The sequence below is a fragment of the Cicer arietinum genome, chromosome 4 (assembly GCF_000331145.2).
Source record: "Cicer arietinum cultivar CDC Frontier isolate Library 1 chromosome 4, Cicar.CDCFrontier_v2.0, whole genome shotgun sequence".
Taxonomy (NCBI): Eukaryota; Viridiplantae; Streptophyta; class Magnoliopsida; order Fabales; family Fabaceae; genus Cicer; species Cicer arietinum.
Window position 1 is genome coordinate 16,525,613 of NC_021163.2, and position 13,204 is coordinate 16,538,816.

General features: G+C 34.7%; 2 protein-coding genes across 5 annotated transcripts; one reads left to right on the plus strand and one right to left on the minus strand.

Moving 5' to 3' along the window:
* Nucleotides 1-540: 540 nt before the first annotated feature.
* Nucleotides 541-8,877, plus strand: LOC101511018 (uncharacterized). 4 transcript variants are annotated; one of them, XR_012162707.1, is made up of 9 exons: nt 541-939; nt 1,419-3,970; nt 4,292-5,426; nt 5,638-5,978; nt 6,062-6,262; nt 6,738-6,892; nt 7,247-7,335; nt 7,408-7,500; nt 8,356-8,877. XR_012162707.1 is itself a non-coding variant. In XM_027333764.2 (8 exons), the coding sequence occupies exons 1-8, from the start codon at nt 756-758 to the stop codon at nt 7,434-7,436; spliced, it is 4,686 nt and encodes a 1,561-aa protein (XP_027189565.1). In that variant the 5' UTR covers nt 541-755; the 3' UTR covers nt 7,437-7,762. The 4 variants fall into 4 exon arrangements, 1 of the variants encoding a protein (XP_027189565.1); XR_003472454.2 differs by having other exon boundaries at nt 8,459-8,877; XR_003472455.2 differs by having other exon boundaries at nt 542-939; nt 4,295-5,426; nt 8,459-8,877.
* An 831-nt stretch (nt 8,878-9,708) lies between these two features.
* LOC101511324 (pentatricopeptide repeat-containing protein At5g04780, mitochondrial) lies at nt 9,709-12,012 on the minus strand. Its single transcript, XM_004497076.4, has one exon. It carries the CDS (start codon nt 11,785-11,787, stop codon nt 9,901-9,903), a length of 1,887 nt encoding a protein of 628 aa, XP_004497133.1. The 5' UTR covers nt 11,788-12,012; the 3' UTR covers nt 9,709-9,900.
* Nucleotides 12,013-13,204: the final 1,192 nt, after the last annotated feature.

A 13,204-nucleotide genomic window follows, 5' to 3' on the forward strand; every position in this document is an offset into this window, starting at 1 on the left:
TGATAAATGTTAATATGTATGCTTAAAGATTAATAACCTGAAGATATGTTTAACTTATGATTATGCTGTTTTTCATTTAATCTTTTTATGAGATTTTGCTTTACAAGAACATTAATTGAAAATTACTTTTAGAATGATAATGTTAACTAGCACGAAGTTTGGTGATGTTTATTATGATTTATTTAGATTGCATGTGAGATCATTTAATAGTTAAATTCATATATATTAAATATAATTTTTTTTAAATTTAAATTTTTAATATTAATATTATTACAGCTGGAGTAGGAATTACTATTATTTTAATTAAGATTTTATTTTATATTAAAATCAAAAAAATTTAAAATAAATTTATAAATACCCATGAAGTTTCATGTAAACTTGTAAAGAATAAATAAAAGAGGATTACTAAAAACATTATCGATTCAACTTTCACGTTAGTATTTACAATTTTATTAGATAAAATTTATAAATCCCACAATTTGAAATGGGTATTCGTATAAAATGATGAGATCCAAGTTGTTTTCGTCGGAATTAGTTTTAGGAGGAGAATGTTAAATAAAAAGAAAAGCATGAAATATACATCTTTATCACGAGTGAGGACGAACGACTATTATTTTTTAAAACCTTTTTTGTGAAAAATCAAATTTCTAGCACCGCGTTTCACAAAATTCCCCAAAATTTGAATTCGAAATGCGCCAAACACTTACCTCCCTCTCTTCTCCCTTTACCGTCCGGTGCTGACATCGACGCGAACAATGTCGGCGATGGAGAAGCACGTCGTGCAGATCTTCGATAGAACGAGGCGGATCATCGACCAGGCTCGCCATGAGTGCTATCTCTGGGAGCATCACCTTCTCCCCAAATTTATTCTCAACGGAATTCCCCCTCCTCCATGGCTATGTAACTCTTCTCTTCACTCCTTCCCCTCAGATCCCAAAGGTTCTCTCTCTCTCTCTCTCTCTCTCTCTCCCTCTCCTACTCTATATGTACTCGTTCGCCGGAATTAGGGTTTACAGTGACGTCGCGAGTGATAGGAATCGTGTCTTTCTTTTCATGTTAGTTTGGAAGCATTTACCTGTATTATAATGAATACAGATAGCAACTAACTCTGTTATTATTTTCTGCTAGGTCATTGCTTTTGTTAAGGGAGCATTTTAGATTTTGCTTAATTAGAAATTCTGAAATCTATTAGGTTTAATCGATGGACTTAAATACGAATGATACTTTAATTTTCAGTTACAAAATGGAATCTCCTGTTCTTGTAAGTTTTAATAGAAGAATCGATGAAATATGACAGTGGTCAATTACTTCTCTCTGGTTTAGTTAGGTTACCTTTTTTTCAGTAATAACATCTCAGCCAATTTTGCTTAGGGAAAATTTGATCCTGATTTTTTTTGAAATATATTTCATGTTTGCAGATTCAAACAAAGATGATACTGTTTCTGGAATTCTATCGCAAACACAGTTTGGAATTCCTTTCCCAGTTCATCATTGCAGTCTTTACAAAAATCTGGATGTTGTAACTGATGATGTTCAGTATCCTATTGGTTTGTGTAATGACGTCCATGCTTATAAAAAAGACCATGATGTGGGGGATAGACTTTCAAATTTGCCTGATTGTTCGGTTAACAATGCTGGATGTGCTTCAAGCGGTCCTCCAGAATTTGATTCAGGTGCTATTTCACCTCAGCATCAGATAGAACCAAGAGTTTCAGAGATTTTCCATGACCCAGCAGTCTCACTGGCAAAGATGCAAAGATCAAGGTCAAGGCAGAAAGCTATGGAGCTACGTAACAGTGCAAAAGCAGCCAAACGGTTGTCAGGAGATGGTAATAATGCTGCCACAGCTACAGGTTCTGCATCATCATCTTTACAGGAAGACCATGCCAAGGAGTTAGGCTTGGTCAACGAGTTTCATCCCAACCTCCAAAGTTGTTTGATGGAAGAAATGGGAAGAGAGGGCTGTCAGAATCAAATAGATCACAGGTCTAATTACTCTGGTCGTATAACAAGATCTAAAAGTTCATCTCAGAAGTTAAACTCTTTGAGCGTTGGTAGTTCCTCCGTAGAGAAGGAAGATGGTCCACCACTTAATGATATGAATGAAGTAATGGAGCTAGTCAACCGACATTCTTTTATAAATGGAAGTTGTGGGGTTCGGGAAGCAAATACACTAGAGTGTCCGACAAAAGAAGTTGGAAGCAGTGTCGATGATAAGAGATTAACAAAACCTAGAACTTCTAGCCTGGCAGAACATAGTAGTGAATTATTGAACTTAAACAACACTTCGGATAGACACAAAGGGGTTGAGGTTTCTGATCTGAAGCAACCATGTTCTCATGCTGTGTTAACCGATATAAGCAAAACATCCAATTGTAACAATGGAAGTTGGAGGAGAACAGTTAAAGATGGTGACTTTTGCCAAAATAAACAGGAAAGTAACATTCAAAGTAGGTTAAAACTACATGGAAATTCCTGTCCATCACCAGGGGATGATTTTTTTACAACTGATGGTTCTGTAAAGTCTATCGACCAATCATTGCAATCATCTCGTCCTTTAGTTTTAAAGAATTTGCAGGACCCCCCAGTCAACTTTGTTGGGTCTTTTAGTAGCCAAAAGGAACCTCACATTTGTGCAGCAAAAACAAAAGAACATTTAAGTAGAAGTGGTTCTGGAAAGGCATACTTAACCAAAAATTCAAAGTTATCGAAGTCTCCAAACTCCAATTCACGTGAACAAAATGCAACTTGCTCTGAATCTGCAGGTAAGAAGTCTCTAAATGTACAGCCTACCGAACTGGATGCTAGAAGGTTATCTTCAAGTCCAAAGCATTCCGAATTAGATAAAGAAATTTCAAAAAATTCTGCAGAGAAGGAGAACATTGCAGAAGTTGCTGCGTCTAGAAATACAAGGGCTGTGACTAGTTGCGTAAAAGAAGGATCATTAAGGCCGGTGATCTTTTCCAATTTAGACAGTGGGTCTTTACTTGCGGAATCACGACACATTAAAACAGCTGTGGTTGAAAAGGACTTGGATGTCCAAGAAAATATAGCAACAGGAGCCAATCCTTCTGATAATGCTGAGCACAGTTCTGCTGCAACTGTTGCCAAAGTTCTTGTTGATTTTGATGGATTAGTTGAAAAAGATCCTTCTTGTTTGGGGTCAAGACTCACTGCTGTTAACCCTAAGGTTGGGGAGGATGTTTCCGTCTTAAGGCTTCCCTCTGATTTTGTTATGTCTGTGGTGCCTAAGAAACTTGTTTTTGATGAAGGTGAAGAAACCGGTAGGGATGGAATATCTAGCCCTGATTTGATAGTAGGGCGCCAGATAGTGTCATTAGAAAAAGAACCCGTGCCTTTGTCGGAACCATTGAAGTTACTTGATGATGAAACCCAGGAAGTTATAACAGATTCTTTTTCTGAAGCAGTTCCTGAAAATGGTATGCATAAACATACAGATGAGAGTGTTACAAACTTCACAGTTAGGTTCCCATCCGGTGCCCCTACTGATGAAGTGAATGTTGATTTGGCACAACAGGCTCCAAATACCATTGCCAGTGGTCAAAATGGGGAGTTATTGAGGCAGACACTGCTCAGTAATGGAAAAGTTACCAGTTTTTCAGCCGATATCCATAATTTCCCAAGTTCCACAGAGCGTTTCATTAACGATGTGGAAGATTCATGCTCTCCGCCCAAGAAAAGGAAAATTGAAATTGAAACAAAGATTTTTCTTCCCGACTCTACTCACGTATTGGAAAAGCTAGTTGATTCTATCGACCAAAAGCCTGCAAGTGGAACCTTGAGCAACGAAGAAGACAATCCTGAGACTGTCATTGAAGTTCAACATTTGGCATCTGATCACGAGGATGATATAAGACATGAACATGCTAGTAATAGCCCAACAGATGTGATGGAAGACACCGTGGAAAGCCAAAAATTAGAAGGGTCTTCATGTGAAATGAGAACAGAGGTAAACCTTTTCTGTTTTATATGCTAAAAATATTTAAATTGTTATATTTTAATTTTTAATAACTTCTTTTAAGTATTCAATATTAGGTATGAGTTTTCTGTCTATCTTGCACTAACGGAGTTGATGTCATTCAATATTAAATATCAAGTGTTATGCCAAGGAGTCTTGGTTAACCCAACCATGATAGAATTTTGTTATCTCCTACTCTGTATGAGAGTGAATATATAAATGTATACTTGCAGATATATAGTAATAAAAGTTGCTCTTCCGTTTTACTTGAATTTTCTGAATAGACTGTGCTTCAATGATTTTTCATGTCAGCAGAAACTTTTGTTGGATGGAAGTGGCAGAAGTTCAGAAACTCCTATGTTGGCAGAAGTAAATCCAATCCGTTTTAGTATTGACTCGATGAGGTTCACCATGGACGAGAAGGCGGGGTCATTGCATCTTCAGGTTAATTCTGGACAAGATAGTGCAGAGCTTGTGACTTGTGTTGAAAGAAGCACCTCAAGTAGAAGGATCTTTCGGGGGATTGATACTGAATTGTCAGATGATTTGTCCGTTTCTCCCGGAATCAGAGATTTGGATTTGATTGATACAGGTGAAGCTTTACCAGAGTTTGAAGGGTTCATTATGCAAACAGATAATGGACAACCATGCACTGCTCAAGACCAAATGGAATTGGAAAATATGAATCTTCCTAGTAACTCAGTAGATTATTCATCACTTGGTAGATCTAGTTTCAAGCGTTCTCCATACCTTTATGAGTCTGTACCTAATAGACTTCTGGAGGGCTATGGTCTAAGCTCTTCCCTTCCTCTAAACGATGAGAGTCCAACGGCCCATTCGGATTACCTACCAAATTGTAATGGTCAGTATACATCTTCAGTTCAATCTCTTTGGGATAAAATTAATTTGAACTTCAGCAGTTCAGGAAAGCGTAAAAGTTTGAAATCAGAGCTACCCTGCATTAGCGAAGAAAATGAAAATGTGGATGAAATTGGTGGTACATTCCGAGAAGGCAATGGTTCAGAAGGAATGACTGGGTCAATTACCAGAGGACCACTTGCTCAGACTGTAGATAATGCAAACCCTTCAAAATCAGTATTAGAAGATGCATTAACTAGTGGATGTGAGGATTTTCTCAGCACAGAGTTTAACTTGGGTTGGACTCACAGTAAAGTAAAAAAGAAACTTGACAAGCAGGATGGAAATAGGGCAAGATTTACAAGCAAGGGGAAGGAAAACCAGAGTTCCGTTGGAGCAAATGGTGCCAAAAGGAACTCCGAGTCAGTCCGTAAAAGATCCAGTAGGCCAAAGTTATCTGGAAAAGATAGTAGTATGAAACAACGTCCCACTTATTCTGGAGGGAAGACAACATACAAGAATATTGTATCTAATGTCACTTCCTTTATTCCATTAGTGCAGCAAAAACAAGCAGCAGCGGTTATAACAGGTAAATGGTTGTTATTTAAAAAACATAATTTAGTTTTCTATTATAGATGTTGCCCTTACTGGACATTGTAAAAAATGTTGTCAATGGTAGATTACCAAAATTACACCATATATATAAATGCGGGATTTGAGCTATGGAAATAAAAATGACTGATGGAAATAAAAATGATATTTTTTTGTAGTTATTTGAAACCTAATATGTGAACATGTAGGTAAGAGAGACATCAAAGTGAAGGCTCTGGAGGCTGCTGAGGCAGCCAAGCGTATTGCTGAAAAGAAAGAGAATGAGCGCAAGATTAAGAAAGAGGCATTGAGACTTGAGCGGGAAAGACTGGAGCAACAAAATCTAAGGCAGATGGAGCTGCAGAAGAAAAAGAAAGAGGAAGAAAGAAAGAAGAAGGAGGCCGAAATGGCAGCAAAAAAAAGACAAAGGGAAAATGAAGAGAAAAAGGAGAAAGAAAGAAAAAGAAAACGTTTTAATGACATGAAGCAGCAAGAGCATGGGAAGATACATGCTAAGATAGAAGAGATAAAAATACAGCGGCGAGCTACAGTAAATGCCTCTTTTGCCAATAAATTAGTTTTTATCTCTCTTTTTATTTGGTGAAAATGCTAATATATAGATTTTTGGTCTAGGGTGAAGAAGTCCATGAAAGCAGGAAAATTATGGATGAAAGAAACAATTATAACAACTTGCAACTGCAAAAGAATAGTGAATGCGACGCGGAGAAAATTTCTGAAACTAAACCTTTGACCATCAGGGATTCAACTATTAAAACCAAGGAAAGTTGTCTTGATAATTCAGAATCTGTGAACTACTGTGCTAATAAAGGAAAGGTAAAATGATTTTCTGTGGCTCTCTTCTATGTTATTATGTTATCGTTAACAATCATAGTTGGAAGGATTTCATAGCAGTCTGGTCCAGGCTATGAATAATCTTTCGGTTCTATACAAAGAAGTTCCTTTCTTCTAACAATTCGCCTTGGTTATTTTCTAGTTAGTCAAGTAATGCCTATGCTTTTGGTTTTAAATGCTTTAATACTAATTGTTTAAAGCGAACTGTTTCCTAGTAGATAGTGGTCAACAGTTTTTTGAAGGGATATAGGATTTATCCACTTGGTGTTTGACTAAACACAATTCTCTCGAGTAATAAGTTCAGCTTGCACTTGTGCGGAGCAAGGGCTAAGTAATAAGTTAATAACCAATATTTTAGACTTTTACCATGAACTTCTGGAATCTTATATTTCTGAATATTTTAATTTGTGTTACTAGGCTCCTTTATAACCATTGTGATATTTAAATGTCTTTATAGGCAACAATGGTTGATTTGATCAAAGCCCCTGAAGACAATGACTTGATCATTGGGAACTCTTTTCAAGAGCAATCTTACGAGATGTCTCCATACAAATCAGATGATGAAGATGAGGATGACGTGCCGAATAATAAGTTTATACCATCATGGGCAAGGTTTGTGACCATGTTTTTGCAGTGTACCCACTAAATTACATTACGGTGCCTTCTCTCAATGAGATTTTTGGGGTCTTAAACATTTCATGATGCATGTGCTTATGTCGAGCATTTTTTATTCAAACGGAAATAAGGATAATCAAGTAAATAGAAGCTGTAAAAGACGTATGGGATTGTAACCAGGATTGTTGATTGCACAAAATGCACATACCTGTTTGGGTTCTATTTCTAGAATTAATGCAGCAGATAGATAACTCTGCTGCTTGCTTGGCTGGTGATATCTATTGCTTGATGATGAAATTTTGGCTTATTATCCATTTCCCTAAAAACATCGAGTTTGGTTGCTTTCTGCAGTAAGCATAGCCTGTTTCTGATGGTTTCTTCCCAGAAAATGGACCCGGAAAGGATATTTTCTCAGAAAACTTTTTGCAATATAGCAAAAGGTAACTTTAAATCTTCTGAATTCGAATATATTAGTTGCCTATAAACTAAGCACCAATTGCATTCTTTTACAGTTCTCCTGCCTCGGAAGCTTCAGTTGTAGTACCAAGTCAGGACTCCATATCATAGCGATTCTCCCATTTCATAATATGGAATTTTGTGTTAAGGTATGCTGTCTCTTGACATCTTATACCTTGTACGCATGGAAAACAGCGTTGTATTTCCTTTTAATTTTTGGTAAGCATATGGTGATTCTGAAGGTCCATTAGTTTTTCTAATTTTCAGTTTGGAGACTACCCGTAAATTATATTGCTATTGCCATGTCTTTAGAAGAGTTGCATATTGTGAGGGTTTTCACTTTTCAATATGCTAGTATTTACTAACCTAACTCTTTATAACTAAATAAATATACTTTTTTGTATTTTCTTACGGTGGGAGTATTCTTTACCAGTATTTCAGTTCTATATTTTTAAGTTTAATTGCTGAATTTGTTATACTATAGTCTTTCATCATTGATCAATTACTTTTTGAGAATTTAGATTGAGTAAAGCCGATTAAAGAGACGGGGCCCGGAAGAAGGGGGCAGATGTGTTCCCATCACAACCGCTCCACTCTTTCATTTGGCCCATACACTAAATTGATTTGGAGGGATTGGTTGGCAAAATGAAGGCTAAACTATTTACTAGAACTGAGCTCTGAACATTTTGATTGTCTATATTTTGAGAAACGTGTCATTTGCATAATATAGTGCCTTTACTTGTGTTTAGCATGCGCTAATTTTTATTTTATAAGAGAAACCACTAAGAAAGACTAATAGATTAATGTGCTGGAAAGAGATGTGCTATATGATACAACGTTATGACGTCATTTGATCCATGAAGTCAACTCTACCTAGTGGTATAAGAAAAGACTTGGTTTATTGTTGTTTAAGTCTGAAGCTGCATCTAGATTTCAAAATTTTAACTGGACTTGAATATTGAAATGGTTGAATATTTTTACATTTACATGTCGTAATTTTACAGTATAAAAAAGACATTCAAATGAAGACGAAGAAACAGCTTTATATAGTACTATTGTATATTTATCTAGTAATAATAGACTTGGTCTGATGTATGCCTGTGGCAGATTTATGTAGAGCTTCATTACGGATTAAGGTGTATCCGCAAAGGTGATCGGATGATCCCTGCCATATCTTTTCCATATTTGAGCAAAGAGTTGCAATCAGTATTTTGATGCACCCTCAAATTTGCTGCTTCTATCGATCTTGGTTTTCTTTGAGATGTGTCCTTTTGTACAGTTAAATAATCCGAAAGGAAGTCAATATAAGTGTGAATCTCTGTTAAAAGAAAGCCAGTTTCGAGGCCCCTGAACCTGCATATAATGGCTATGTTTCGCTGAAATGTACCCGATTGTTGATTTATTTATGATACTTTAGACTTGTTAAAAGTTTTTTATATTTCAAATTTAAGCAGACAACATGCACACTCATATTGGTTATTAAATTATTATTAGACTACTTAACTAATAAAATAGAAATTTTAGCATATCCTCATTGTGTCAGTGTGGTTTCTTCTACTTTAAGCAGGCATTTTATATGCCTAAATTTTGTTACAATAGTAGTTGTCTTAATTCGAGTTCACGAACGGAAAGCCTAAATATCAATAAATATGAGCAAGCTAGCGACTTGGTTACCTCTGCTAAAGTGAGTTATCCCACTATCTTGAAAAACATAAATAGTAACCGAAGAATAATAAGTATAATGCGATTGCAAAACAAAAATGGGAGTCGTGACTAATTTGTTTCACTTTTTTTTTTATATAAAAATGACAGAAAACAATTTTTATTAGGGGATTAAAATAAACGAATAGTTACCAAATAGTATTCTTTTAAAACATTTTAGCAGACTTCGTTAAAATATGCTTAATTGGTTATGTTAGACTTTTTAGCAGAATAGTGCATAACGTAACGAGCAGAGAGTGTACTACTATGGCTTAATTGAATTTATGTCCTCTTAACTTTAAATTTTAGCATTTGTGATCTCTCACCTCTATGTTGGCATCTCATGAAATTACACTCATCCATCTAAACGAGAACATCTATATCTTAATGGGAACATCTACAATTTTAGTGTAGAAGTCAAGACATGAATCGACCTCATTCTAGTGAAATTTTCACTTTAAAAAGACCAAGATGAGTTGTTATCATTAACCTTTATGAATGTATTATTTCTTTAACAGTTTTATTCTTGGGAAGTATTAATGTCTAAATGTGGATGAAATCCATGGCAAAATAAAGTATACATCCAAAGCTATAATTTTCTATAATTTTCACGAAGAGACTTTTTCTTGATTCAACAACACAGACGATGAAATCTCTATCAGATAATGAAAGTCTTCCATTAGACATAAGAAGAAATTTCCTAAGTAGTATACAACAGATGAATTGGTGAATAATAATGTCGAGCCTTCCCTTAAAAATCTCTTCAAAGTTGTTTAAAAATCTGGGAATGTGAAACTCCTATTATTTGGAGTTAATTAGCATAACTATACATATCAGAATCCACAAGTTCACCAAAACTCGCCACAAGAACAAAAGCCATCCTTAAAGTGATGAAAACGATTTGTATCTCGAACAATAATCTCTCGACTAGTAAACTTACACAAAAGTTTCATAAAATTATGGCAATCACCACATATCCTAAGGTTTTTCATAATCCTTATTGGTATATCACTAGGCAAAAACATTAATCCAAATGTGACGGCAAGTTTCTCACTGTGATGCTTCAAAAGCATCTGTTTTTTGCTATCTTCAACATCATGAAGGTCATTTTTTATATCAACCTTGTAATTCAGCTTCTCCAACTCCTCCACCAATTCATCTAACTTATCATAAATTTCTTTGATTTGTGAATGATTTCTCTCGCCGACAGTAAATGAGTGAATGGTATTCTTAACTTCAATCCAACTTGTTCCCCTCTCCTTCCTCAGTTCACTCTCTCTAAGAACCTTCCTCGCTTTCGCAACTTCCTCCCATTTTCCATTTGCAGCATATATGTTTGCTAGCAAGATGTGGTTTCCTGCATTATCAGGTTCCATTTCAAACAAATGCTTGGCTGCAATCTCAGCGAACTCAACATTACCATGATTTCTACAAGAAGCTAAAAGTGAACCCCATATAGAACTAGTTGCATTAAATGGCATTGTCTCTATCAAGTCATAAGCCTTCTGAACAAGTCCCGCTCGACCGAGAATGTCAATCATACACGAGTAGTGAAGAACACTCGGCCGAAGATTATGCTGTTTGACCATGAGGTCAAAATATTTCTGCCCTTGTTCATGCAAACCCATATGACTGCAAGCATTTAGGACAGATACATATGTTACATCATCAGGAAAAAAGCCATTTTGCTGCATTTTTTCAAATAAGATCATAGCCTCTAATGCACAAGCATGTCTAGCAAACCCAGAAATCATAGCATTCCATAAAACAATGCTTCTTCTCACCTCAACACCTTGAAACACAAGGTAAGCTTCTCTTATGCAACCGCATTTTGCAAACATGTCTATAAGGGACGAACAAACATATACATTCGAACCAAATCCAGATTTGCACGAAACGGCATACACTTGCTTCCCTTCAATCAAACTTGCCAGGCCGGCACAAGCACAAACAGCAGACGATATCATAAATGCGTCCTGCTCGAAACCCATCAACTGATAATCACGAAAAAGCAACAACGCCTCTTCATGAAACCCATTTTGCACATATCCTGCTAGCATTGAACTCCAAGTAACAGCATTTGTTTCGGGCATACTCTCGAATACCCGACTCGCGTCTTTCATCAAATAACATTTGCCATACACATGTAGCAATGCAGTTCCAACAAAACAATTAGAATCAACAGAAACCTTAATTGAAAAAGCATGTAACTGCATACACTCAAATACAGCACATTTGGCAGCACACTCACACAAAACACTTGAAATGGTAAACTCGTTGAACAGTGTTCCCTCTCTTAACATTTGAATAAACAGCATGAGTGCTTCTTTTTCCTCAGAAATCTGTGTAAGTGCTCCAATCATTGTGTTCCATGAAACTAAACTTTTAACCGGCATTTCATCAAACACTTTACGAGCATCATTAACTAAAGAACATTTAGAGTACATATTAATCAGCATATTTGATGTTAAAATGTCGGTTTTCAATCCAACATGAATTGTTTGAGCATGACATGCTCTTCCACCAATGGAAGATTTCGTTTTTGCACAGAACTGCAAAAGATATTGCAAATTGGATATGTGGGTAGAATTGGTACCAACATTGACAACTTTAACTACATTTAAGAGCTCTGATTCGGGGAGGGAAACAATTGACAATTTCCTGAAATGAATGCTAGAAGTAGAACCACAGAGCCTCTCATATGTTCTCAATGGATTCATGCGAGATGTAGACATAACATGCTTTTAGCATCTGATTTTTTTTGTTTGATTGAATTTTAAAAATGATTTATATTCAAGAATTTAATTGATATACTATATTAATAGTTTTTACGCCATTATATAGTAAATCTATTATTTTTGAAATATATATATTATATATAGTAAATCTATTATTTAGAAATATATATTATGATCATATCACACTTCAATTATTTTTGAAAATATTCTATAACTTAATTTTAAAAAGAAAAGCAAGTTATTCTATCACCTCTCCTCCAAAACTCCCTCCCAAATATGCTCTTAAATTTAATGTTGTATATTTTTATATTTAAACCTAGAAAATAACTGGGTGTTGTAAACGACTAATTTGTATCTAAACTTAGTTTTATTTTTCTTTTTTACAAGATAGTACAAGATGTCTTTTATGGTATCCATAAATAAGACGTTTACACCACATAATTTTTATAAAAGTCAATATAGTAGAAATGATTCTAAGTAATTTTTTGACATACTTCGATTTTAAACATGCTAAATTATACTTTTAGTTATTTATGATTGATTTAATTTTCGAACATGTTTTTTATGTTTTTTTTCTCAATTAAATTTTTTAAATGACACTTATTTGCAATAGTAACTTTTTTCATATTATTGTTTGTTTACAACAATGTAATTTTTCGTTAGGTCCAAGACATTTATAGTTATTTAAATTTAAATCAATTTTCGCTCAGATTAAATCTTTATCTTTTAGTTTTTCATCATTTTCCTCCTCACCAAATTTTTAAACCAATACATTGTTAATCCACTTTTATTTATGAATGAGGCTGGAATGAGTGATATTATATAATCTAATAATTATTTTGAATGTCATAACAAAAAATGAAGGAGAAATGTGTATGGGAAGCATGATACAATGTTAAGACCGAATTAAGTTTCAACGAAAAAATGGTCACACTCATTAGATAGGCAACACAATATGGGAGGCATTAATTTGCCATTGGACTTATTAATTTTAAAAGAAATAAAAAAGGCAACATAAAGAAAAAGGCGTTTGAGAAGGGGGTTGCCTACACACTGGAGATTTCCCTAACAATTTTAATTACTCCTAATAATATATATTTAACTATATTGTAAAATATTTAATTAATTATTCTATATTTGTATATATACAATAATGCATTCAAATTAACTGAGTATCAAATTATATATATTTTACTAACTGAGTATCAGTTTATAAAAATTAGCATATCACTATTATCGTTAAATTATAATCATACAATTGTCTCCTTTTCATTTATCCTCCACTTCTCGTTCATCACTCCCTTTCCATATTTTCATTCTACCCATTAATTCGTTGATCAAAATTTAAACCATGAAAAACAATGTCTCTAACTACTTTTCAAATTATCTTTTAAACTCTTCACATCATCTTCAG